At 41.4% G+C, this 21,814-nt stretch overlaps 1 protein-coding gene across 1 annotated transcript; it reads left to right on the forward strand.

Annotated features, from left to right (window-relative positions):
- The first annotated feature begins 8,880 nt into the window (after positions 1 to 8,880).
- On the forward strand, positions 8,881 to 9,807 carry LOC146690344 (olfactory receptor 11A1-like). The gene has a single exon (XM_085434929.1). The coding sequence runs from the start codon at positions 8,881 to 8,883 to the stop codon at positions 9,805 to 9,807; it is 927 nt and encodes a 308-aa protein (XP_085291055.1).
- The last annotated feature ends 12,007 nt before the right edge of the window (positions 9,808 to 21,814 follow it).

Genomic DNA, 21,814 nt, shown 5'->3' on the forward strand with positions numbered 1-21,814 from the left:
GGCGGCCATCTGCTACAGCTGGTTGAGGGTGAGGAGAAAGAGAAAATAAAAAATACGAGAGCATAGAAAGATATAAAAAAAACGCACAAAGACAAATGTTAATGGGATGCAGTAGTGGTATATGAAAACACTGGGTATGAAAGAAGTGGAGAAGAGATGCTTGGTGCATCATTGGAGGACATAACTAATTGATTAATCAGAAATTGAAATAACAATGAAAAGAAAAATAAATTCTTAATAGTAACAGTGATCATAAATCGTGAATGAGGTTTAATGGAATATATTCCTGAGCTAATCTGACGACCAGAAGTTTGGAGATCTTTAGCCATTAACTCTGCAGAAAGTTGGCAACCTCTGCACACTATGCACATCAGCATCCGTTGACCCCACTCTGTGATTTTACGTGGCCTATCACTTGTTGTAATACCACTAACAGTTGACAGTAAAATATTTCGTTGTGATGGAATTTCACGATTGAACTTAAGCATAACAAAGCTGTCCATCACAGCCCATACTCTTTGTCACAACACTTTATGTATGGTGGCCCAGAGAGGTCAAATGGAATACAACTTAAGAAAACACCTGCAAATAGAAAAAAAAATGCTACAAAAAGCACACAACTGAAGTTGAATAAAATGAGGAAGTAGAAAAAAAACAATCGTCAAAACACAGCAGACTATTTTCTGGGGATATAATAATGTTAAAAAGGTTCTGTTTACCTGTACATTATATCCACAACATGTTGTGGTTTCAGAATCAGAATCTGAAATACTTTATTAATCCCTAAGGAAATTATGTGGGTTACAGTAACAATAACAGACCAAACTCTTTAAACAATACAATAAGTTACAGATTATACAAATTTAAGAAATAGCACTAATATATCAAGGTTCAAGGTTCTTTATTTGTCACATGCATAGTTATACAAGTATAACACACAGTGAAATGTAGCCTGACACGCTCCTCGACATGTGCAAAAATGGGGGGGGATAGAGGAAGAACATTATATATATATATATATATATATATATATATATATATATATATATATATATAGTATGTGTATATATATATATATATATATATATATATATATATATATATATATATAGTATGTATATATATATACATTGGGTGAATGTGCAGTAGTAGCAGCAAGCAGGTGAATTCTGTACATTAATATGAATAGACATCTGACTATTTTACAGGATAGACAATATAAACATATTTAAAAATAAAGGAATTTGGAATGTACATTGTGCCTTGGTTTAGAGTGTCTGGAAGAGAGTCCTGTCTCAGTCAATTATAGATGATGTGAGAGGGCGGGTGTGTGTGTTTAGGGCCTGGATGGCTTGGGGATAGAAGCTCCTCTTGAGTCTCTCTGTCCTTGCCCGGATGATGCGGAACCTTCTACCAGATTGCAGAAGTTGGAACAGTTTGTAGCCAGGATGGGATGAGTCCTTCAGTATCTGCGCTGCTCTAGTTCGGCATCTCCTGGTGTAGGTGTCCTGAAGCGGGGGGAGAGCAATCCTGCAGATCACTCTCTGGAGAGCTTTTTGGTCCTTCACACAGCTGTTCCCAAACCATGATGTCATGTTCTGTGTGAGGATGTATAGAAAATCCTGAGGATCTTTGGAGAGACCCGGAACTTCCTCAGTTGTCGTAGGTGATACAGGCGCTGCCTAGCCTTTTTGGTCTGGACCTGAATGTGGGCAGTCCATGTCAGGTCTGAGGAGATGTGGACACCAAGATACTTGAGGGACTGCACCCTCTCCACTGGAGCTCCATTGATGATAATGGGCTTGTAGTCTCTGTGCTGACCCCTTCTGAAGTCCACCACCAGCTCCTTGGTCTTGCCGACGTTCAGCTGGAGGTGGTTGTCCTGGCACCACGATGCCAGATTCTTCACTTCATCCATGCAGGCCGCCTCATTGTTGTTGGAGATGGCACCCAACACCACTGTGTCGTCAGCAAACTTCACAATGGTGTTGGAGCCATGGGTGGCCACACAGTCTGAAGTGTAGAGGGAGTAGAGCAGTGGCGAGAGGACACATCCCTGAGGTGCTCCTGTGTTGATGGTGATGCTGTTAGAGACGCATCTACCCACCCTCACCACCTGAGTTCTGCCAGTGAGGAAGTCCAATACCCATGCACACAGACGGCTGTTAAGTCCCAGATCCCTGAGCTTTGTGAACAGTCTGCAGGGCACTATTGTGTTAAGTGCTGAACTGTAATCAACAAACAGCATTCGCACATAGTTACCCTGTTTCTTGTCCACGTGGCTGAGAGTGGTGTGTAGGACGTGGGCGATGGCATCCTCTGTGGATCTGTTGGATCTGTAGGCGAACTGCAGCGGATCTGTGGTGTCTGGGATGGAGGAGGAGATGATGTTCTTCAGCAGCCTCTCAAACACCTTCATTACTACCGAGGTCAGTGCAACTGGCCGGTAATCGTTCAGGGATGGGGGTTTGCTGTTCTTGGGCACAGGGATGATGGTGGATCTTTTGAAGCATGTGGGGACCACAGACTTCGCCAGGGACTTGTTGAAGATGTAAGTGAACACACCTGCTAGCTGGTCAGCACAGCAGACGGCCGGTGATGCCTTCTGGCCCCGCCGCTTTCCTTGTGTTCACTCTCCTCAGTGCCGCTCGGACGTCATGCTCCGCGATGCTGGTCACCGGTCTCTCGCTGATGACGTCACTGTCCTCGGTAGTCAGGCGGTAGATAGCATTAGCCGCCTGGCTAACCTCGAAACGGGCGTAGAACTGATTCAGCTCGTTGGTGAATGCAGAGTCGGCGTTGATCGACGCAGTGTCCCTGACTTTGTAGTCCGTAATGGTGCGTAGTCCGTGCCACATACTTCGTGTGTCGCCCTGGTGGAAGCGGGACTCCACACGTTCCCGGTACCGGCGTTTGGCATCTCTCACCGCGCACCACACGCCGTATAAGACCGCTTTGTAGGCGCTTATATCGCCAGTGGCGAGACCTGCGTTGTAGGAGGCGGTCCTGGCGTTTACTGCAGTGCGGATCGATCTGTCCATCCACGGTTTCTGGTTTGGGAATGTGGTGACTCTCGCAGTGGGGATAATCTCCTCCACTAGCATATTGACGAAGCATACTGCTACTTCCGTAAACTCGTTGATGTCGACTGCGCATGCTCTGAACATGTCCCGGTCGACGTCGTTGAGTGCGTCCTGTAGCTTAGCTTCTGATTGGGCAGTCCACCGTTTTACCTCCCTCGTGGTCACGTCCTCCCTCCGTATGCTTTGTTTATACTGGGGGATGAGAAAGATGGCGTTGTGGTCAGACTTCCCAAAAGCCGGGTGTGAGACAGCTTTGTAGCCCTGCTTGTATGGCTTGTAGCAGTGATCCAAAATTCGATCCCCTCTCGTTTGTACACGAGACATGCTGGTAAAAGTTTGGCATGACTTGTCTGAGGTTCGCTTTATTAAAGTCTCCTGCTACAATGAGGGTGCCCGGGTCCTTGTTTTGAAGCGAGCTCAGCACATCATGTAATTCGGACAAAGCCATACCTGTGTCCCCTTGGGGTGGGATGTAGACCACCGTGGCGATGACCGAAGTGAACTCACGGGGCAGATAGAAAGGGTGGCACTTAATGCTCAGGAACTCCAGATGTGGCGAGCAGCCGCTGGAAAGAGTAGAAATGCTCCTGGCATCACACCACTTTCTGTTTACCATGAAACACACTCCTCCACCTTTGGTTTTGTTCGACTCTGCCGTTCTGTCCGCGCGGATGAGCGGCCCGTCTTTTGTTGTTCTCCGCACCGCGTAGAATCTCTGGTGGCCAGGAAGGGTCGGGTTTAAAAGTGTCCAAGATTAGATGTGCAACCTTGGCACCAATGTTTACAAGTGATCCGCTGTCGTAAACTATAAGACTAGAGGATTTCGGGATGTAAACCAGAGCAAAAAATAAGTAAAAAACAAGAAAAGTGGATATACAAATCATTCAATTATAAATATCAAAAATTAACAATAAATATAAAGTGTTTACAGTGTATTAGATGGAGGAGTTGTACAGGGAGATGGCCACAAGCGGGAATGATTTCCTGTGTCGTTCAGTGGTGCTTTTTGGTAATCTCAGTCTCTCACTGAACGTGCTCCTGTGAGTAGCTAGCACGTCCTGGAGTGGGTGGGAGATATTATCCAGCATTGTCTTTATCTTGGACAACATCCACCTTTCAGACACCACCCTAAGGGAGTCCAGTTCCATCCCCACAACATTACTGGCCTTGCGGATCAGTTTATTTAATCTGTTGGCAACCTGCTGCCCCAGCATACAACAGCATAGAGGATAGCACTGGTCACAACCAACTCGTAAAAAATTCTGAGCATTGTCCGACAGATTTTAAATAGTGATGGGATTTCCAACTCTTTTTAGAGAACCGGCTCTTTCGGCTCAGCTCACTAAAAGGAGTCGGCTCTTTCGGCTCCCAACAGGCTCTTCAGGTTGTTTTGTTGCTTTAATTAATTTATTATTAACAACAATATGGAATTATGCACAAAAGGAATTACTAATGTAAAAACAATGTGGTTTTATTTATATATGTTGAGATATATATATATATATATATCAACATATATATATATCAACATATATCAACATATATATATCAACATATATTTTAAAAAAGGGCGAGAGAGAGGGCGAGAGAAAGAAAAAAAAACTCACGGCTCGCGTCGTTCACTTCAAAGATCCGGCTCTAAGAGCCGTTTTGTTCGACACATCACTAATGTTGAAGGACCTCAGCCTCCTCAGAAAATAGAGACGATACTGACCTTTCCCATATGGAAAAGATATAAATCTTATAAAGTTTGTATCTGTCTTGTGTGAAACTTGTATGAAAAGCATACAAGAGTGAAAACAGATATAAGATCCCTTGAAAAATTATATAATGAAATGTGTATGTTTTGGATACTTACTAAAACTATATGTGAAAGTAATGAGAAAGTGGCCACTTTCATGAGTAAATCATATAAGTTTTTACTATTTCTTTTCCATATGGGTTCCTTTAAAGTGGAGTGGTGTTTTTAACCCATCCAGTTTGTCTGTGTATACTCCAAGATATTTATAGTCCTCCACAATTCCCTTGGTTTAGCTTTGCTTCTTTTCTTTTTTCTTTTTTTTTCCTGTCCCGTTTGGTTCTTTTGCCATCAGAATTATTGTCTAAAGGCGAAGAAAGATGCCCAACGGGTTTACTTTACCAAATTGACCATCCCAGCCTTGCCGAAATGGTCTATTTGTTTCGCCTTTTATTGTTTATTTTATTTATTTTTTATTTCACTTGCTAGATACGGGACAGACTTGAATGAGGAAAAGAAAAGGGAGAAAGGAAGAGTGGGAAAAAACAACGGAGAAGAGGGACGGGGATAACGGGCAAAAAAACAAAAACCAACTAAATAAGCAGACAAAAAAATATATATATCAATCACCTGGATCAACTGTTGAGAAAGAAAAAAGAAAACAAGCAGAAGAAAACGAGAGTAACATAATAAACAATATCACGATGATCTATGGGAATATAACAGTAAATACTAAATATTAAACATTATTGTGCAGCACGTAAGATCGACAGCCCACAGTGTGCTTTGAGGTAGGAGCCAAAAAGGGTGTAGTTTGTGTGTGTGAGCACCCGTGTGTACACCTGTGAGCATGAGCGCGCTTGTTTTTAAAAGGTTCCTTCATGTAATGATCTGCTAGAAGGTGTGGGGAGCCACAGCTCCGTCCTCCAGGGCATGAAGCAGGTATGGAGGAGATCAAAACTCCAGACATTCAGAGGCCCCCAGAACACAAGAGACCAAGGAAGACCAACAGAGGGGCAGCTGCCTTTTCCCTGCGGTGGGGAGAAGCAGACCGCCCCAACTCCGCAGCAGCAGGGAGGCCCCACATTCCAGACCCCATTCGGACGGTCAACAGTTTACAAACTTGCATTTCTGAGTGTGACATTCCTGACACCATTATTAGTCATCAGTCACTGGTGGAATACTACTCTTTATGTATGATTTTTATGTTGTTTTATTCTGATATTGAAATTTTAGAAATTTTTAACAATAACAAATGTTAATTTCCTCTCCCAGGGTTTGTCTTGTCTGGTGTTTATTCCCTTGTTTTTTTGTGCTCAGTGTTCCTGATGTAAGTAACTAATATCTATGGAGAAAAAGATTGTAGATAATGAACATTTTTAAAATGTCAATGTTTAAATTCACAGAGTACTGTTTCACATATATTGTTGGTCTAAATGTTATATATTTCTAAAAAATAAAAAATGGTTTTCACAGTAATGGTGTTTTAGATCATGAAACAATAAAACAAATAAATCAATCAATCATCATTTTGGGACATATGAAACCAAAGGGTCCTTCAATTGGCACACTGGCTCAAACAATACAAAAAAAACACAACACAAACTGTTACATATATTGATGCATGCTCAATCATCCAGGTAAGGAAATCCCAAAAAGTTGATTCTGTTCATCTGGACGTAACGTTTTCAGTGGGACAAACATTTCATCCACGAAGTCACTTGGATGAGTGACAAAATGTTGCTCCCACTGAGACATTCTGTCCAGATGAACAGAGTCAACTTTTTGAGATAACTGTCACATACTTCAAAAAACAGACTTAACCAAGAAGGATGTCAGTGGCAGTGTAAAGAAACATGTCAGCTCTAACTGAATATTTAATAAAATGAATGATACTGCAGATTTTGTATGCCTAACACAATGCTATTAATTAATTGAACAGAGAGGATAGGGATTAATCAGTTTCTGTATGACTATCGTCATTCTTTAAATCTTTCACATCATTGTGGAGGAATTTTGGCTCACTGTTCTTAACAGTGTTGCTTCAGTTCATTGAAGTTTGCAGGCATTTGTTTGCCTCGTCCAGGAGCCAGTCCTGGGGAGGGAGGGTGCCCAAAGAAGGGGCATGGGCCCACCCTTCTGTAGGTCCTACACCCACAGGAAGGGGTCCAGTGTAATGTCTGCTGGGCAGCAACCAAGGGTGGAGACCCTGGCAGACTGATACCCAGCTACCAAGGCTGAAGACTGGGACATGAAATGTCACCTTGCTGGTGGGGAAGGACCCTGAGCTGGTGTATAAGGTTGATAAGTAACATCTAGTTATAGTCAGCCTCACCTCAACGTACTGCTTGGGATTCAGAACCAGTTTACTGGAGAAGGGTTTGACTTTGTCAAAGTTGACGACTCATCCATCACTGGAGGTGAGGTCACTGAGGAAGTAAAACCACTCCTTAGTAGCAGAGCCCTTGGGGTGAATGAGGTTCACCCTGAGTTCCTGAAGGCTCTGGATGTTGGAGGACTGTCCTGGTTGGTACTCTTCTAAAGTGCTGCATGGAGATCTGGGGTGGTACGTCTGGAATGGCAGGCTGGGATAGTGGATCTTTAAGAAGGGGGACCAGAGGGTGTACTCAAACTACAGGGGGATCACACTTCTCAGCCTCTCTGAAATGTCTATGCCAGGGTGCTGCACAGGAGAGTGTGTTAGTTGAACCTCGGATACACGAGGAACAATGCTGTTTTCATCATGGTTGTGGAACACTGGACCAGCCCTTTATCCTCTTGAGGATATTTGAGGATGTGTGGAAGTTTGCCCAACCAGTCTACATGAGTTTTCTGGACTTGAATGAGGCATTCGGCCATGTTCTTCAGAGTATTTTGTGGGAGGAACTTCAGGAGTATGGGCTGTTTGGCCCGTTGCTAAGAGCCATTCGGTCTTTATACAGCCATTGCAAGTCGAAGTTGTCGCTGGTGGATGTTAGACTCCACCGGGGTTGTTTTTTGTCACAATTCTGTTCATAATTTTTATGGACAGAATTTCTAACCAAGCGGCGGAAGGCTTCCACTTGGGTGGTCTCAGAAACTTGTCTCTGCACTTTGCAGATGATGAGGTTCTGTTGGCTTCATCAGGTGGTGGCCTCCAGCTCACACTGGAGTACTTAGCAGCCAAGTGTGAAGCATCAGGAAAGGGAATCAGCACCTCCAAGTTTAAGCCCATTGTCCACAGCTGAGAAGGGATGGAGTCGCCACCCCAGATAAGTGGAAGAAAATGGATGGATAGATATTTTGGGTATGCATCCCCCCTTTGGTCTCATCTCTACAAAGGACATTGTTTCAGAATTCTTGTGGTTTGTTTAGATGTAACCTCACAAACCTTTCTAAATGGCTTTCTAAATAAGCCATACCTCAGTCTTTTTGTAATTGTACTGTCATTACATTCAGCAGGTTTTTGCTTATATTTGCTTAGGTATTTTTTTTCTAATAACCTTTTTCATATATATAATAATTTTTTACATAGAACCTATATGTTCATACTTGTTCATGATCAATTAATGAGGTGCATTTAAATATTAGCACCTTGTTACTTAATTACTATAGAAGCAACCAGTGTGTACTTAGTTTTTCACACTACTTGCAGTCTTGTGATAAGATTTTTTTTACAGTGAGGACATGTATGCATTTTTACTATAATACTACAAAGGACAAAAAGTATTTTTTTAGATGAATCGAAAAATTCTTACAAAATAAATACAATTTTACAAATAGTCACAATAAACTGTTTGTAATCAGGAAACAAGAAATTCCTTAAATGTTTTAATAGTCCAAAAACAGTGGGGGTAGTACTGAGAAAACAGTTCAACACAGGACTGTACTGGAGAGTTAGGGATGAAGTCCATAGAGGGTGAAGCAGGTTTATGAACACAGTCCAAGTAGAAGTCAAAACATTCACTTTCTTAAGTCCACTCATATGCCGATCAGGATAAGGTAGGTGTTCACTTTCTGTTTTCTCTCACTTGTTGTCATATCTCTTTTTATTTATTAAAATTTTGGTTCATCATTTTAATGGAGCTGGCATTAAATGTGTCATACATAACTCTTGATGGGTTTTTCCAAGTGAACAAATACAGATATCTTTATTTTATGATCATGTTTACTTTATACATTCTGATACTCTGCTGTAATTTCGCCATTGTATTCCTCATTGTGGTTGAGAAAAGTCTCCATGAGCCGATGTACATTTTTATTGCAGCTTTGCTATTGAACTCTGTTATGTTAAGCACTGTTATTTATCCAAAGCTTTTGACTGACTTTTTATCTAAAAGACAGATCATATCTTATTCTGTCTGTCTCTTTCAGTTTTTTATGTTTTACTCTTTGGGTGGTTCAGAATTTTTACTCTTGTTTGCCATGGCCTATGACAGATATGTGTCTATATGCAAACCTCTGCAATATCCAATGATCATGACAAAAAATACTATCAGCATTTTTTTAACCTTAGCTTGGATTGTGCCCTCTTCTCAGGTTGCAGTGGTAGCTGTATTAATGGCCAATAAAAAAATCTGTAACTTTACTTTCACTGGAATTTTTTGCAACAATACAATTTACAAGCTTCTATGTGTGTATTCAAAAGCACAAACTGTATATGATATGGTTGTACTATCTAATGTTGCAATTCTCCCTGCGGTTTTCATATTCTTCACTTACACCAGGATCCTTGTGATATCCTATCAAAGCTGTAAAGAAGTCAGGAGAAAAGCTGCACAGACCTGTTTGCCCCACTTGATAGTTTTGATCAGCTATTTGTGTTTGTGTGCATTTGATGTCATTGTTTCTGGTCTGGAGTCTAATTTTCCAAAGATTGTACACTCCATATTGACTTTGCAAATTGTAATGTATCCTCCCCTTTTCAATCCAATTATATATGGACTAAAAATGAAGGAGATTTCTAAACACCTCAAAAGGTTGTTCTGCGCTGTCAAAAAAAACTAATGTATCAAGACTGTCAATACTCATTTTTTAACTTACAAACTGATACAGTTGAAATCAATTGTACTTGCATGCAAGTAGCAGCAGTGACCCTAAATGCCTATTCCAGGTAAATATAGCCATTCATACTCGACTACTCAAGCACTCACAGACATCCTAATCACAGCTAAAACTATCTTGTTATTGTTGTTGTTTTGGATTTAGTTGTTGCTGACGCTTATTTTATTTTTATTTTTTTCATTTTTCTTAAGGAATACTGCCTATTCTTACAAGCCTAGTTTTATATTATTTCCTTAGGGTTATTAATGTATTCTGATTCTGATTAAACATAATGTGAACAAGTTCTACTGCTGCAGCAGCTGGTGCAGGGCCGGAAGAGGAATTAAAAACATGATTAGAGACACATCTTTACTAAATAGTATCTGCAACAAATGTAATGTGCTAATGCTGAACATAGGATATTATTACAAGACATATTTTATTCAGTCAGAAATCAAATATATATAACATTACTTTATAGAGTTACGTGTCATTTGTGCGCAAAACTGTGTGTATGAGACAGAGAACTGTCTTTGTAGCCTTCATTTTTAAATATTGCTATGAGTAGATTTGGTGTCCAACTTAGTGGTATTTTGGACTGCCATAAAGTTACAGTTTACAGGTGTTACAACTTGTTACAACTCATGTAATATTAGTAAAACTTTGCCTTGTTTAAATGCATGATTTATCATTGATAGGTAACCAGAGAAATATCACCAGTGAAATTAACATTCCATATATCCTCTGGCAGAGGCGGAGCCAGACATTTGAAACACCCGGGGCTTAGCCCTAAAGGGTAGTATGCATGTGGGATGGGGGTAGAAATGACTGAAAGATTAATAGGCTCTGTTTTGAGTTTTGTTCAAAAAAGAATGACTTCATATAGGAAAAAAATATATCACATATGCAGGACACCTTAAACTAGTTTTTTTTAATTAAGCAGCAAGGCAGAACAAAGTCGGGGCTGTATCAAGACACAGGGACTAAACCCCAATTCAACCAGACCCAGAACTGATCCAGAATTAAAACAGGACTACAACAGTTCAAAATCAGGACTACTGAGGACTTAACCAAGACAGAACCAGAATCAGAACTAGATGATAGTAGCACTAAAAATCATCATAGACCTGCACTACACTTATTTTTTAATTCTACCAAAGTCCACTATTTAGATTGAGAAAAGTTTATATAATTATTTAGCCTTGTTGTGCAAACAAGCCTGCATAACTTAATAAATGTAGAATTTGAAAAATAACAAACCTAAAAAGAAACACTAGGTACAAGATACATGAGGACCTATGATACGGTGATACTTTTGGTAAACAACCATTTGACTAACATGTTTGTCTCACCTGCTCTTGTTCATCTCTGTTCCTCTCTCTCCCTCTTTGTGCTGACAATCATCAAATATACAGTTGAAACCAGATATTTATGTACTCTTCAGATAAAAACACCTTTTTAATTGTAACATCAAATCAGACTAAATGTTTATTTTTTTAGATTGATAAATATAAAAAACATTTGTTAACTTTAAGAGTAAAGAGAGAAACTATCTGTATTTCTTAATTGTAAATGGCACCAAATTGTATTCAAAATTGAGCCACACTTATGGAGCTCCACAGTTCTTTTCCTGGTGTTTTGGTTGATGTCTCTTGATTTTCCCATGTCACAGAAACAGACTCTGTGTTTTGCCTTATATGCATCCACAGGTGTGCCACCAATTTACTCACATGGACTCTACTAACCTATCAGAAGCTTCTTCAGCTCAGAATGGAATCGTCTGGAGTTTTCTTATTAATTAACAATAAACTTAGTGTATATGTGCTCCTAAATTTGATCAAAGTGATAAAAATAGACAGATCTCTCTCTCTTTATTCTGACATTTAACTAATTCAAAAGATGTTTCAATATTTATCCAAAACAAAACAAGTTTACTCTAAATTGATGTTCAACAGTAAAAAAATGTTCTTGTGTTTTCCATAAAGTGTATGTAAATATCTGGTTTAAACTGTGGATATACTGCTGTGTATTGAAATCCCTCTTGTTTTGCATAGAAATATACTGAACAACATACAAAGCATAATATATAAAATAACATTTACCTGAGTTTTTTCTTTGAAAGAAGCCTCTAATGTCCATTCTTATATTTCAGTACATAACTGAAACCGATTTAGTCGGGGAGGGTAAGAACTGAAAATATGAAATAAACACACGTAAGCTAAGACTCTAAAAAAAATAGCATTTGTTCGGCTTTTCATTTCGCCATTTGTTGATTCACTTGAAGAGCAAGTAACGTAATATTGGTCAAGTGATCAGTTTGATATCAATCTTTCGTGATGCACCGTCAGAATTTACATTATTTGTACGGTACGAATGATTTGCTTTGGTACCTGGTCAAACTTAGACTCTCCTTAGTATGGCTGGCTCCGTTTCTCCAACAGCGCACACAGGCAGCAGCTGCCCCGCCCTCTCGCTCAGTCGTTTAGTGCCTGAGCTCAGATCATACCAATATCAGGGGGGATTCACGCACAGTCGTAAATTCCCACAGTGTGCACTATGTGCTTCGAATATTGTGTGTACTTTTTGTTTTATACAGTTGTCAGCCAGGCATCTAACTATGAAAAAAATTACACTCCAGAAGACCCCGGGCTTCTGAAAAAACAACCCGGGCTTAAGCCCAGTAAGCCACCCCCACGCTCCGCCCCTGTCCTCTGGTATGTCATGTGCTTTCATATATCACACCTAAATCAGGATTCCAAGCCATGGAAATAGGGCAGTCATGGCAGTATTCATCACAGCCTGAAAAGACTGGGCCAGCATTGGCTCCCTCTTCCTACTATCCTCCTCGCTAACATCCACTCCATATGCAGCAAATTATAATAGCGCTTGCCTTCTTGCCTTCACTGAAACAGTCTTATCTTCCCTGTGTGTTTCCAGTACTTTTCTTTGTGCTCATGTTTGTGCTGCCATTTGCTGCACCTTAACAAAGGTTTGTCATTTATTTCTTGAAATTGTCTCGGTAAGGTCCATCCTCAGTCACACATTAAGTGAATACTTTTAACATATTAACCCATAAAAATCATTGACTACAGGTGTTCCATTCATTTACATGGCCACAGGTGCCTAACATCAAGCACCTATACAGACTAGTGAAATTTGCACCAATTTTGGGTCAATCACTCCAGACCTCCAAACCTAAGATAACCTTTATTAGTCCCACACGTGGGAAATTTGTTATGTCACAGCAGAAAGTGGACAGTGCACAAAAGAAAATTGGTTCCTACTTTACCTCTAGCGGGCAGCAAAACTATTAAAATAAGTTTCTGCTGCTGTTATTCTGGTGATGTCTTATGATTGACTTATTTAACTTGTTCCTTTTGAATTTTTCTTATACAGCATGATGTTCACTTGATTTCTGCTTCAGCATAATGAAGAACAATCACAAGCATTTCATGAGATTAAAGAGTTTAATTGGGAAAGAAATCAAATTTATGCAGTGTGTACAGTGATGATTCTTCTTCATAACTTCTGAAATTCTCTGTGGCCAAATGATGATTGATGGCCATCTATTCCTGCCTTATCAGAGCTCCAAGGTGATCACAGTTTGTGGCTCTTTGTTTGTTCACTTGCATTATTAGGATTGACTGTCTCAACTGGATTAAGATTTGGGGGATTTCCTGACTGTAAAATGCTATTTTGTGATCATCTGCAAAACCAATCTAAGGAGCTTGGAAAACTGGACTTCTTTAAGTTCCTTGAAGACATTTTATTTCTTCAGTTCAGTGGAGAGTCCCAGATTTTGCTTAAAATCTTAAACTGGCTGTAGATGTGGAAGTTACTGTTTCTATCCAGGCTACTTCCAAAAACCAACAACAAAACAAAACTGAAACAAAAAGGAATGGCATTTTTTTAGAGTAGATTAAATAGTAGGTGAAAGAACATGAAGTTTTTTTCCTCATTAAATTGTTTATTTATGGATCACTGGGATGAACAGGCAACTCTCTTCCCCTGCTTTCCTGTCTCTCTTCACTGCACTAATTAAGCCAGTAAAATGCCAAAAATTGAAAAATCTTTTATTTATTACTTCAATACTTTGGGGTAATATGAATGCCTTGCCCCCTTTCACATTTTCTAAAATCATCCAGTAGGCCGGAATGGCGTCTTTGCCAGACCGATTCTGGGCCCCCAGCCTCATGTGTGATACCAATGTTGCATACGCTTGGATACATGCACACAACAAAAACTTAAACCTAAAAATGAAAACTGAAAAAAGACGTGAATATAGTGATAACTAGAGAGGCAGTAACATGTTAAAGGTAACGCATTACTGTGATCTGATAAATTTTTTCAAGTAACAAGTTAAGTAAGGGATTACTTTTGCAATAAAAGGAATTAGATTACTGTTACTGCGTTACTAAACAGGGATTTTGTTTGTGAAAGTGTCTCATGACAATAACGTATGAGCCTGCGATGTCTGTGGCAGCAACAGACATGTGTAGATCAACAATGGATAATATGGAGTGGGGGAGAGAGTATGACCATGCAGTGTTTAAAACTTGGAATTACTGACATTACTTTGAGTATGATTCCCTAAAAAGTGACAAATACATTTGCGTCACGGGAATGTGAAATTCACAGAGAAACCACCGGATCCCCCATTGACATGACTGCTGCAGCACTGGGCAAACATCCATCCTGCTAAACAGGTGAAAATAGTTTTAAGAATGACAGGACTTAGTGCCACTGAATCTTAGATTTTTCTTATTTTTTGCTGTATTTTACTTTCAGGGGTGGATCAGGATTTTTGCACAATCCAGAAGATTTTGAGATTGACTACAGCAGAAATGCGGCATTTCTTATGATCATATAGAATCTTTTTTCTATATGAAGGAAGTTCTATTCAACGGTCTTGGTAAAATGTATGTGGAGGGGGGGGAAACCCAGATCACTGTGCCAGCAGTATTGTATCAAAAACCCTTTTGCTGAAAAGTATACATACAATGACCTCTCATATGCCAGTGTGTATCAAATGCACCTGGGCAATAACTCTATAAGACCTGACTTCTTTATTGTAAAGTGTTTTTGCTATTGAGCCTTCGGAGTTTACAGATAAGCCTGACCTTTATGTTTTGCCTGAAGATACCTGTGCCTATAGATTTCTTCCCTGGCACTCCATTGCCCACCAGTTGGCTATATAGTCTTTTAAAACCTGATAGGAAGGCAAAGGAGTGCTACATCACTGACTCACTAGCTGTAGAGATCATTCAGCCATCCACATTCACTCGTGTGAAGGGTGAAGAACAAGTACCACGCTGTTGTCCTCCGCTTTTGAGTTATTGCAGGGGGGCACTGTTTTCCCTAACCTGGACCTGTGTAACCACCACCTAGTCAGGATATGCAAAGGAGACCACTTTGTGTATCTGAGGTATCAGACGAGTATCTCGCCTTGTCGTTCACAAATTCACTGATTCACCAATGCTCCTGCCGTATTCCAAGGACTGGAAAATGAAATTCTGAGAGATTTCATTATCCACTTTGTCTTCCTCTCTCTGGATGATATTCTTAATTTTCCTAAGAATCTCTCTGACCACATGAAGCATGTCGGTCTCATTAGTGATGTGTTGGTCACGAACGAAACGGCTCTTAGAGCCGGATCTTTGACATGAACGACGCGAGCCGGCTCCTTATTGGGAGCCGTGGTTTTTTCCTTCTTTCTCTCACCCTCTCTCTTGCACTTTTTTTTCCCGCTTCACTCCGCATGCGAGCCTTGTGCTTTGCGCCTGGAAAAGAGGGGAGGGGCGGTAGTTACACTTGCAGTAGCACAGGAACAGAGCGGGAGGGAGAGAGAGAGAAAGAGATCGAGGGACAACAACGTCACATTAGAAAGGTATAGTAATCATCCACAACTGTTTTCAGTTGCAGATGATAAAGGATTCAGAAAGTTTATTCATGCAGGCCCATATGACAGAGAATATGCATCTTCTTTTTGTTTTCATATTTTCATTTATATTTAATTGTGTTGTGGTTTGCAGTGTTTTGTGTTGTTTCACTTTAAATTTGTTTAAAAGGAAAAAGCTGAAAATTTAAATAGTTAAAAGTTGAAATGTAAATAGTTGTTTTTCTATTATATGATTTATTTATTACATTTTATGTCGAGTGAAGTATATTTACGGTGGCCCCTAGAGACAAAACATGTACAAACTCCAAAACACCTACAAAACACAACAGAAGTGCTCCAGGGTGCAAGGTGCAGTGTTGAGCTTTTGTTACCTAGTGGCTACACAAGCCAGGAAGTACCAACGACCGGATTTGGTGTGTGGTAGTAACAGGTAAATGAACATTTTTTTAAATTATCTGAATATATATGAGTGCTTGTGTATAAATACACAAACAATACACATATGCTTTCAATTTTGTAATTTAAGTGATCTAGGTAGCTGTTTTGGAAGTTCAGTTAACGCTAGAAATTTTTTTGGAGTTTGTACGTGCTTTGTCTCTAGGGGCCCCCATATATATTTATATATAAACATATATAAATAAAACCATGAGTTTTTTTTATATTAGTAATTCCTTTTGTACAGAATTTTATATTGTTGTTAATAATAAATTAATTAAAGCAACAAAACAACCTGAAGAGCCGGTTGGGAGCCGAAAGAGCCGGTTCTCTAAAACGAGCCGGAAATCCCATCACTAGGTCTCATCCTGCAAAATCTCCTGGACAACCATTTCTTCGTCAAAGGTGAGAAATGCGAGTTTCACATACAAGTGTCATTTCTTGGAATCATAGTGGAGCAGGGGCAACTCTGGCCCAGAAAAAGGCTGTGGTGGAATGGCCCAAGCCCCAGACTCAGAAGGAGCTGCAATGGTTCCTAAGATTGGCCAATTTTTTATAGACGGTTTATTGGAGACTTCAATAAGGTTATAGCCCCTATGACTCAAATCAAGTTAAAACAAGAAATAAGAAATTCATAAGTTGAACTATCTCATATGGAAGAAAATGTTGAGGAATGAATGATGAATTTAAGCTATTTGACTTTGTAGAGCTGTTTTTCAAATATGAAGTTTGTATGACTTGGGCGTGGCTGGTGCATAGCTTGCATGATTTATATTAATAAAGAGCAGGGACTTTATACTTGGTTGAATTTAGAACTGTTAAAAATAATTAAATATAAGCAATTAACATTTAAAATTCTCACAAGAGCATTTTCAGCATCGTATCAAAGAAAAACAACACCTCGAGAACAAGCTAAAAGAAAAGCAAGACATTTATAAAGATTGTTTTTGTTTTGCCCATACTCATCGTTGATGATTTCAAATAGAACATATGAACCCTTCCATGGTCTTAGCGTTTCTCTGCTGCACGCAGAAGTCGTTCTGACCCACTGCCAGCCTGTGTTGTCTTGTGTGTGTGTGATTGTGTTTGTTTTCCACTCTTTCCATGTCAAACAGAACGGATTCAGGCGCAGACTCAGGCTCTTGAGGATAAGAGTGCACTTTTTGGTATTTTGTGCTTCTGGCGCACTGTAATTATGTTCTTATGTAATGGGGGAGTCAGATAAGCCAGGATAAGACAGTTTTTTGACAGCCTTGCCGTAATTAAAATTTTCATTAAACATATTTTTTGAAAGAAAAGTACCTGGTCTTGCTCGTGTTTACCTGTTGCTGGACTGACTCCTAAAGGTGGTACAGAAGAGTAAAACAGAGCCAGAATGCTGCCAATACAAAAGTAAAAAAAACTAGCTTCACTGGTGACGGGAAAGGTAAGTGACTCATGCTGCAGGTGACATCAGACGCAGGAGATGAGGCAGAAAGAAGAGCAAATGGTAGCTTAGAATTTAACAAAAGGTTTTTTTTCAAGGTCCCATTGTTCCAAATGTACCAATCAACTGTCATATAATTAACCATATCTTATCATAATTAACCTAATTAACCATAATTAACTCCCTGGAGGACAGATAATGATGAGATGAGATGAGATGAGATGAATTGCCCACAACTGAGACGACAGACCTTGCTGACCATACATAAAATACACAAACATCACATTGGGGAGACAGGCCAGGTTAGGTAGCAAAGGAAAAAACAGTGAAATGTGTAACACAAAGGGATAATCCAGGAATGCACAGATATCATCACACCATAACACAATAAAACACCCAATAAGGACACATCTAAAACCTGCAGGACACCGGCCCTCAAGGCCTGGAGTACAACACCCTTGGTCTATCATGTCGACCATCCTTGTGGAAATTTGAACAGCTGTAGCTGGTTCTTGTTCTTCGATAAGCCAGGTCCAAGCCAGCTCCAATCATCCAGAACTCTGTTATCATGTTTCTGAATTGGTAGATGTCATTCAATGTCCTCAATTGAGAGTGTCGCCAGACACAGGACGCAACCAACCATCGAGTATTGGACAGTAAACGTCTCAGCAGGACAATCTGACTCTTCCAGGCCCAGGAGGGTTTCAATTTTGTTACGGGGCCAGTTGATCAAATCCACAACTTTTTCCGGTTTTACAGAACAAGACTGAGACTCTTTGAGGGTTAGAGTTAGAGGAGACTAGACACAGACATAGGGGGGGAGTTTAAACGCTCTCCAAGATTACATCGACCAGTGCTCCGAGCGTGGGTGTAGTTATGAAGAAGGTCAAGAGCGCATCAATTGGAATACGACTGTCCAGCTTCGATACGAGAAAATTAATTCCCGGAATGCGCCAAAGTTCCGGAATGTTCGGAATTCCGGAATGCGCCAAAGTTCCGGAATGTTCGGAATTCCGGAATGTTCAGAATTCCGGAATGTTCGGAATTCCGGAATGCGCCAAAGTTCCGGAATGTTCAGAATTCCGGAATGCGCCAAAGTTCCGGAATGTTCGGAATTCCGGAATGTTCGGAATTCCGGAATGTTCAGTATTCCGGAATGCGCCAAAGTTCCGGAATGTTCAGAATTCCGGAATGCGCCAAAGTTCCGGAATGTTCGGAATTCCGGCATGCGCAAAAGTTCCGGAATGTTCGGAATTCCGGAATTTTCAGAATTCCGGAATGTTCAGAATTCCGGAATGCGCCAAAGTTCCGGAATGTTCAGAATTCCGGAATGCGCCAAAGTTCCGGAATGTTCGGAATTCCGGAATGTTCGGAATTCCGGAATGTTCAGTATTCCGGAATGCGCCAAAGGTCCGGAATGTTCGGAATTCCGGAATGCGCCAAAGTTCCGGAATGTTCGGAATTCCGGAATGTTCGGAATTCCGGAATGCACCAAAGTTCCGGAATGCGTCAAAGTTCCGGAATGTTTGGAATTCCGGAATGCGCCAAAGTTCCGGAATGTTCAGAATTCCGGAATGCGCCAAAGTTCCGGAATGTTCGGAATTCCGGAATGTTCGGAATTCCGGAATGTTCAGTATTCCGGAATGCGCCAAAGTTCCGGAATGTTCAGAATTCCGGAATGCGCCAAAGTTCCGGAATGTTCGGAATTCCGGCATGCGCAAAAGTTCCGGAATGTTCGGAATTCCGGAATTTTCAGAATTCCGGAATGTTCAGAATTCCGGAATGCGCCAAAGTTCCGGAATGTTCAGAATTCCGGAATGCGCCAAAGTTCCGGAATGTTCGGAATTCCGGAATGTTCGGAATTCCGGAATGTTCAGTATTCCGGAATGCGCCAAAGTTCCGGAATGTTCGGAATTCCGGAATGCGCCAAAGTTCCGGAATGTTCGGAATTCCGGAATGTTCGGAATTCCGGAATGTTCGGAATTCCGGAATGCACCAAAGTTCCGGAATGCGTCAAAGTTCCGGAATGTTTGGAATTCCGGAATGCGCCAAAGTTCCGGAATGTTCGGAATTCCGGAATGCACCAAAGTTCCGGAATGTTCGGAATTCCGGAATGCGCCAAAGTTCCGGAATGTTCGGAATTCCGGAATGCGCCAAAGTTCCGGAATGTTCGGAATCCCGGAATGTTCGGAATTCCGGAATGTTCAGAATTCCGGAATGCGCCAAAGTTCCGGAATGTTCGGAATTCCGGAATGCGCAAAAGTTCCGGAATGTTCGGAATTCCGGAATGTTCGGAATTCCGGAATGTTCGGAATTCCGGAATGCGCCAAAGTTCCGGAATGTTCAGAATTCCGGAATGCGCCAAAGTTCCGGAATGTTCGGAATTCCGGAATGTTCGGAATTCCGGAATGTTCAGTATTCCGGAATGCGCCAAAGTTCCGGAATGTTCAGAATTCCGGAATGCGCCAAAGTTCCGGAATGTTCGGAATTCCGGAATGCGCCAAAGTTCCGGAATGTTCGGAATTCCGGAATGTTCGGAATTCCGGAATGCACCAAAGTTCCGGAATGTTCGGAATTCCGGAATGTTCGGAATTCCGGAATGTTCAGTATTCCGGAATGCGCCAAAGTTCCGGAATGTTCAGAATTCCGGAATGCGCCAAAGTTCCGGAATGTTCGGAATTCCGGAATGTTCGGAATTCCGGAATGCGCCAAAGTTCCGGAATGTTCGGAATTCCGGAATGCGCAAAAGTTCCGGAATGTTCGGAATTCCGGAATGCACCAAAGTTCCGGAATGTTCGGAATTCCGGAATGCGCCATGGTTCCGGAATGTTCGGAATTCCGGAATGCGCCAAAATTCCGGAATGTTCGGAATTCCGGAATGTTCGGAATTCCGGAATGCGCCAAAGTTCCGGAATGTTCGGAATTCCGGAATGCGCCAAAGTTCCGGAATGTTCGGAATTCCGGAATGTTCGGAATTCCGGAATGCGCCAAAGTTCCGGAATGTTCAGAATTCCGGAATGCGCCAAAGTTCCGGAATGTTCGGAATTCCGGAATGTTCGGAATTCCGGAATGTTCAGTATTCCGGAATGCGCCAAAGTTCCGGAATGTTCAGAATTCCGGAATGCGCCAAAGTTCCGGAATGTTCGGAATTCCGGCATGCGCAAAAGTTCCGGAATGTTCGGAATTCCGGAATGTTCAGAATTCCGGAATGCGCCAAAGTTCCGGAATGTTCAGAATTCCGGAATGCGCCAAAGTTCCGGAATGTTCGGAATTCCGGAATGTTCGGAATTCCGGAATGTTCAGTATTCCGGAATGCGCCAAAGTTCCGGAATGTTCGGAATTCCGGAAGGCGCCAAAGTTCCGGAATGTTCGGAATTCCGGAATGCGCAAAAGTTCCGGAATGTTCGGAATTCCGGAATGCACCAAAGTTCCGGAATGTTCGGAATTCCGGAATGTTCGGAATTCCGGAATGCACCAAAGTTCCGGAATGCGTCAAAGTTCCGGAATGTTCGGAATTCTGGAATGCACCAAAGTTCCGGAATGTTCGGAATTCCTGAATGCGCCAAAGTTCCGGAATGTTCGGAATTCCGGAATGCGCCAAAGTTCCGGAATGTTCGGAATCCCGGAATGTTCGGAATTCCGGAATGTTCAGTATTCCGGAATGCGCCAAAGTTCCGGAATGTTCAGAATTCCGGAATGCGCCAAAGTTCCGGAATGTTCGGAATTCCGGAATGCGCAAAAGTTCCGGAATGTTCGGAATTCCGGAATGTTCGGAATTCCGGAATGTTCGGAATTCCGGAATGCGCCAAAGTTCCGGAATGTTCAGAATTCCGGAATGCGCCAAAGTTCCGGAATGTTCGGAATTCCGGAATGTTCAGTTTTCCGGAATGCGCCAAAGTTCCGGAATGTTCAGAATTCCGGAATGCGCCAAAGTTCCGGAATGTTCGGAATTCCGGAATGCGCCAAAGTTCCAGAATGTTCGGAATTCCGGAATGTTCGGAATTCCGGAATGTTCAGTATTCCGGAATGCGCCAAAGTTCCGGAATGTTCAGAATTCCGGAATGCGCCAAAGTTCCGGAATGTTCGGAATTCCGGAATGTTCGGAATTCCGGAATGCGCCAAAGTTCCGGAATGTTCGGAATTCCGGAATGCGCCAAAGTTCCGGAATGTTTGGAATTCCGGAATGCGCCAAAGTTCCGGAATGCGAGGAC

The sequence above is a fragment of the Copadichromis virginalis genome, linkage group LG16 (genome assembly GCF_057382275.1).
Source record: "Copadichromis virginalis isolate Kocher_CV1m ecotype Utaka linkage group LG16, C_Virginalis_male_GT1.1, whole genome shotgun sequence".
Lineage (NCBI taxonomy): Eukaryota > Metazoa > Chordata > Actinopteri > Cichliformes > Cichlidae > Copadichromis > Copadichromis virginalis.

What these genes read in the sequence shown, in the direction of transcription:
- LOC146690344 (XM_085434929.1), top strand. Translation starts at nt 8,881, where the DNA reads ATGGAGCTGGCATTAAATGTGTCATACATAACTCTTGATGGGTTTTTC.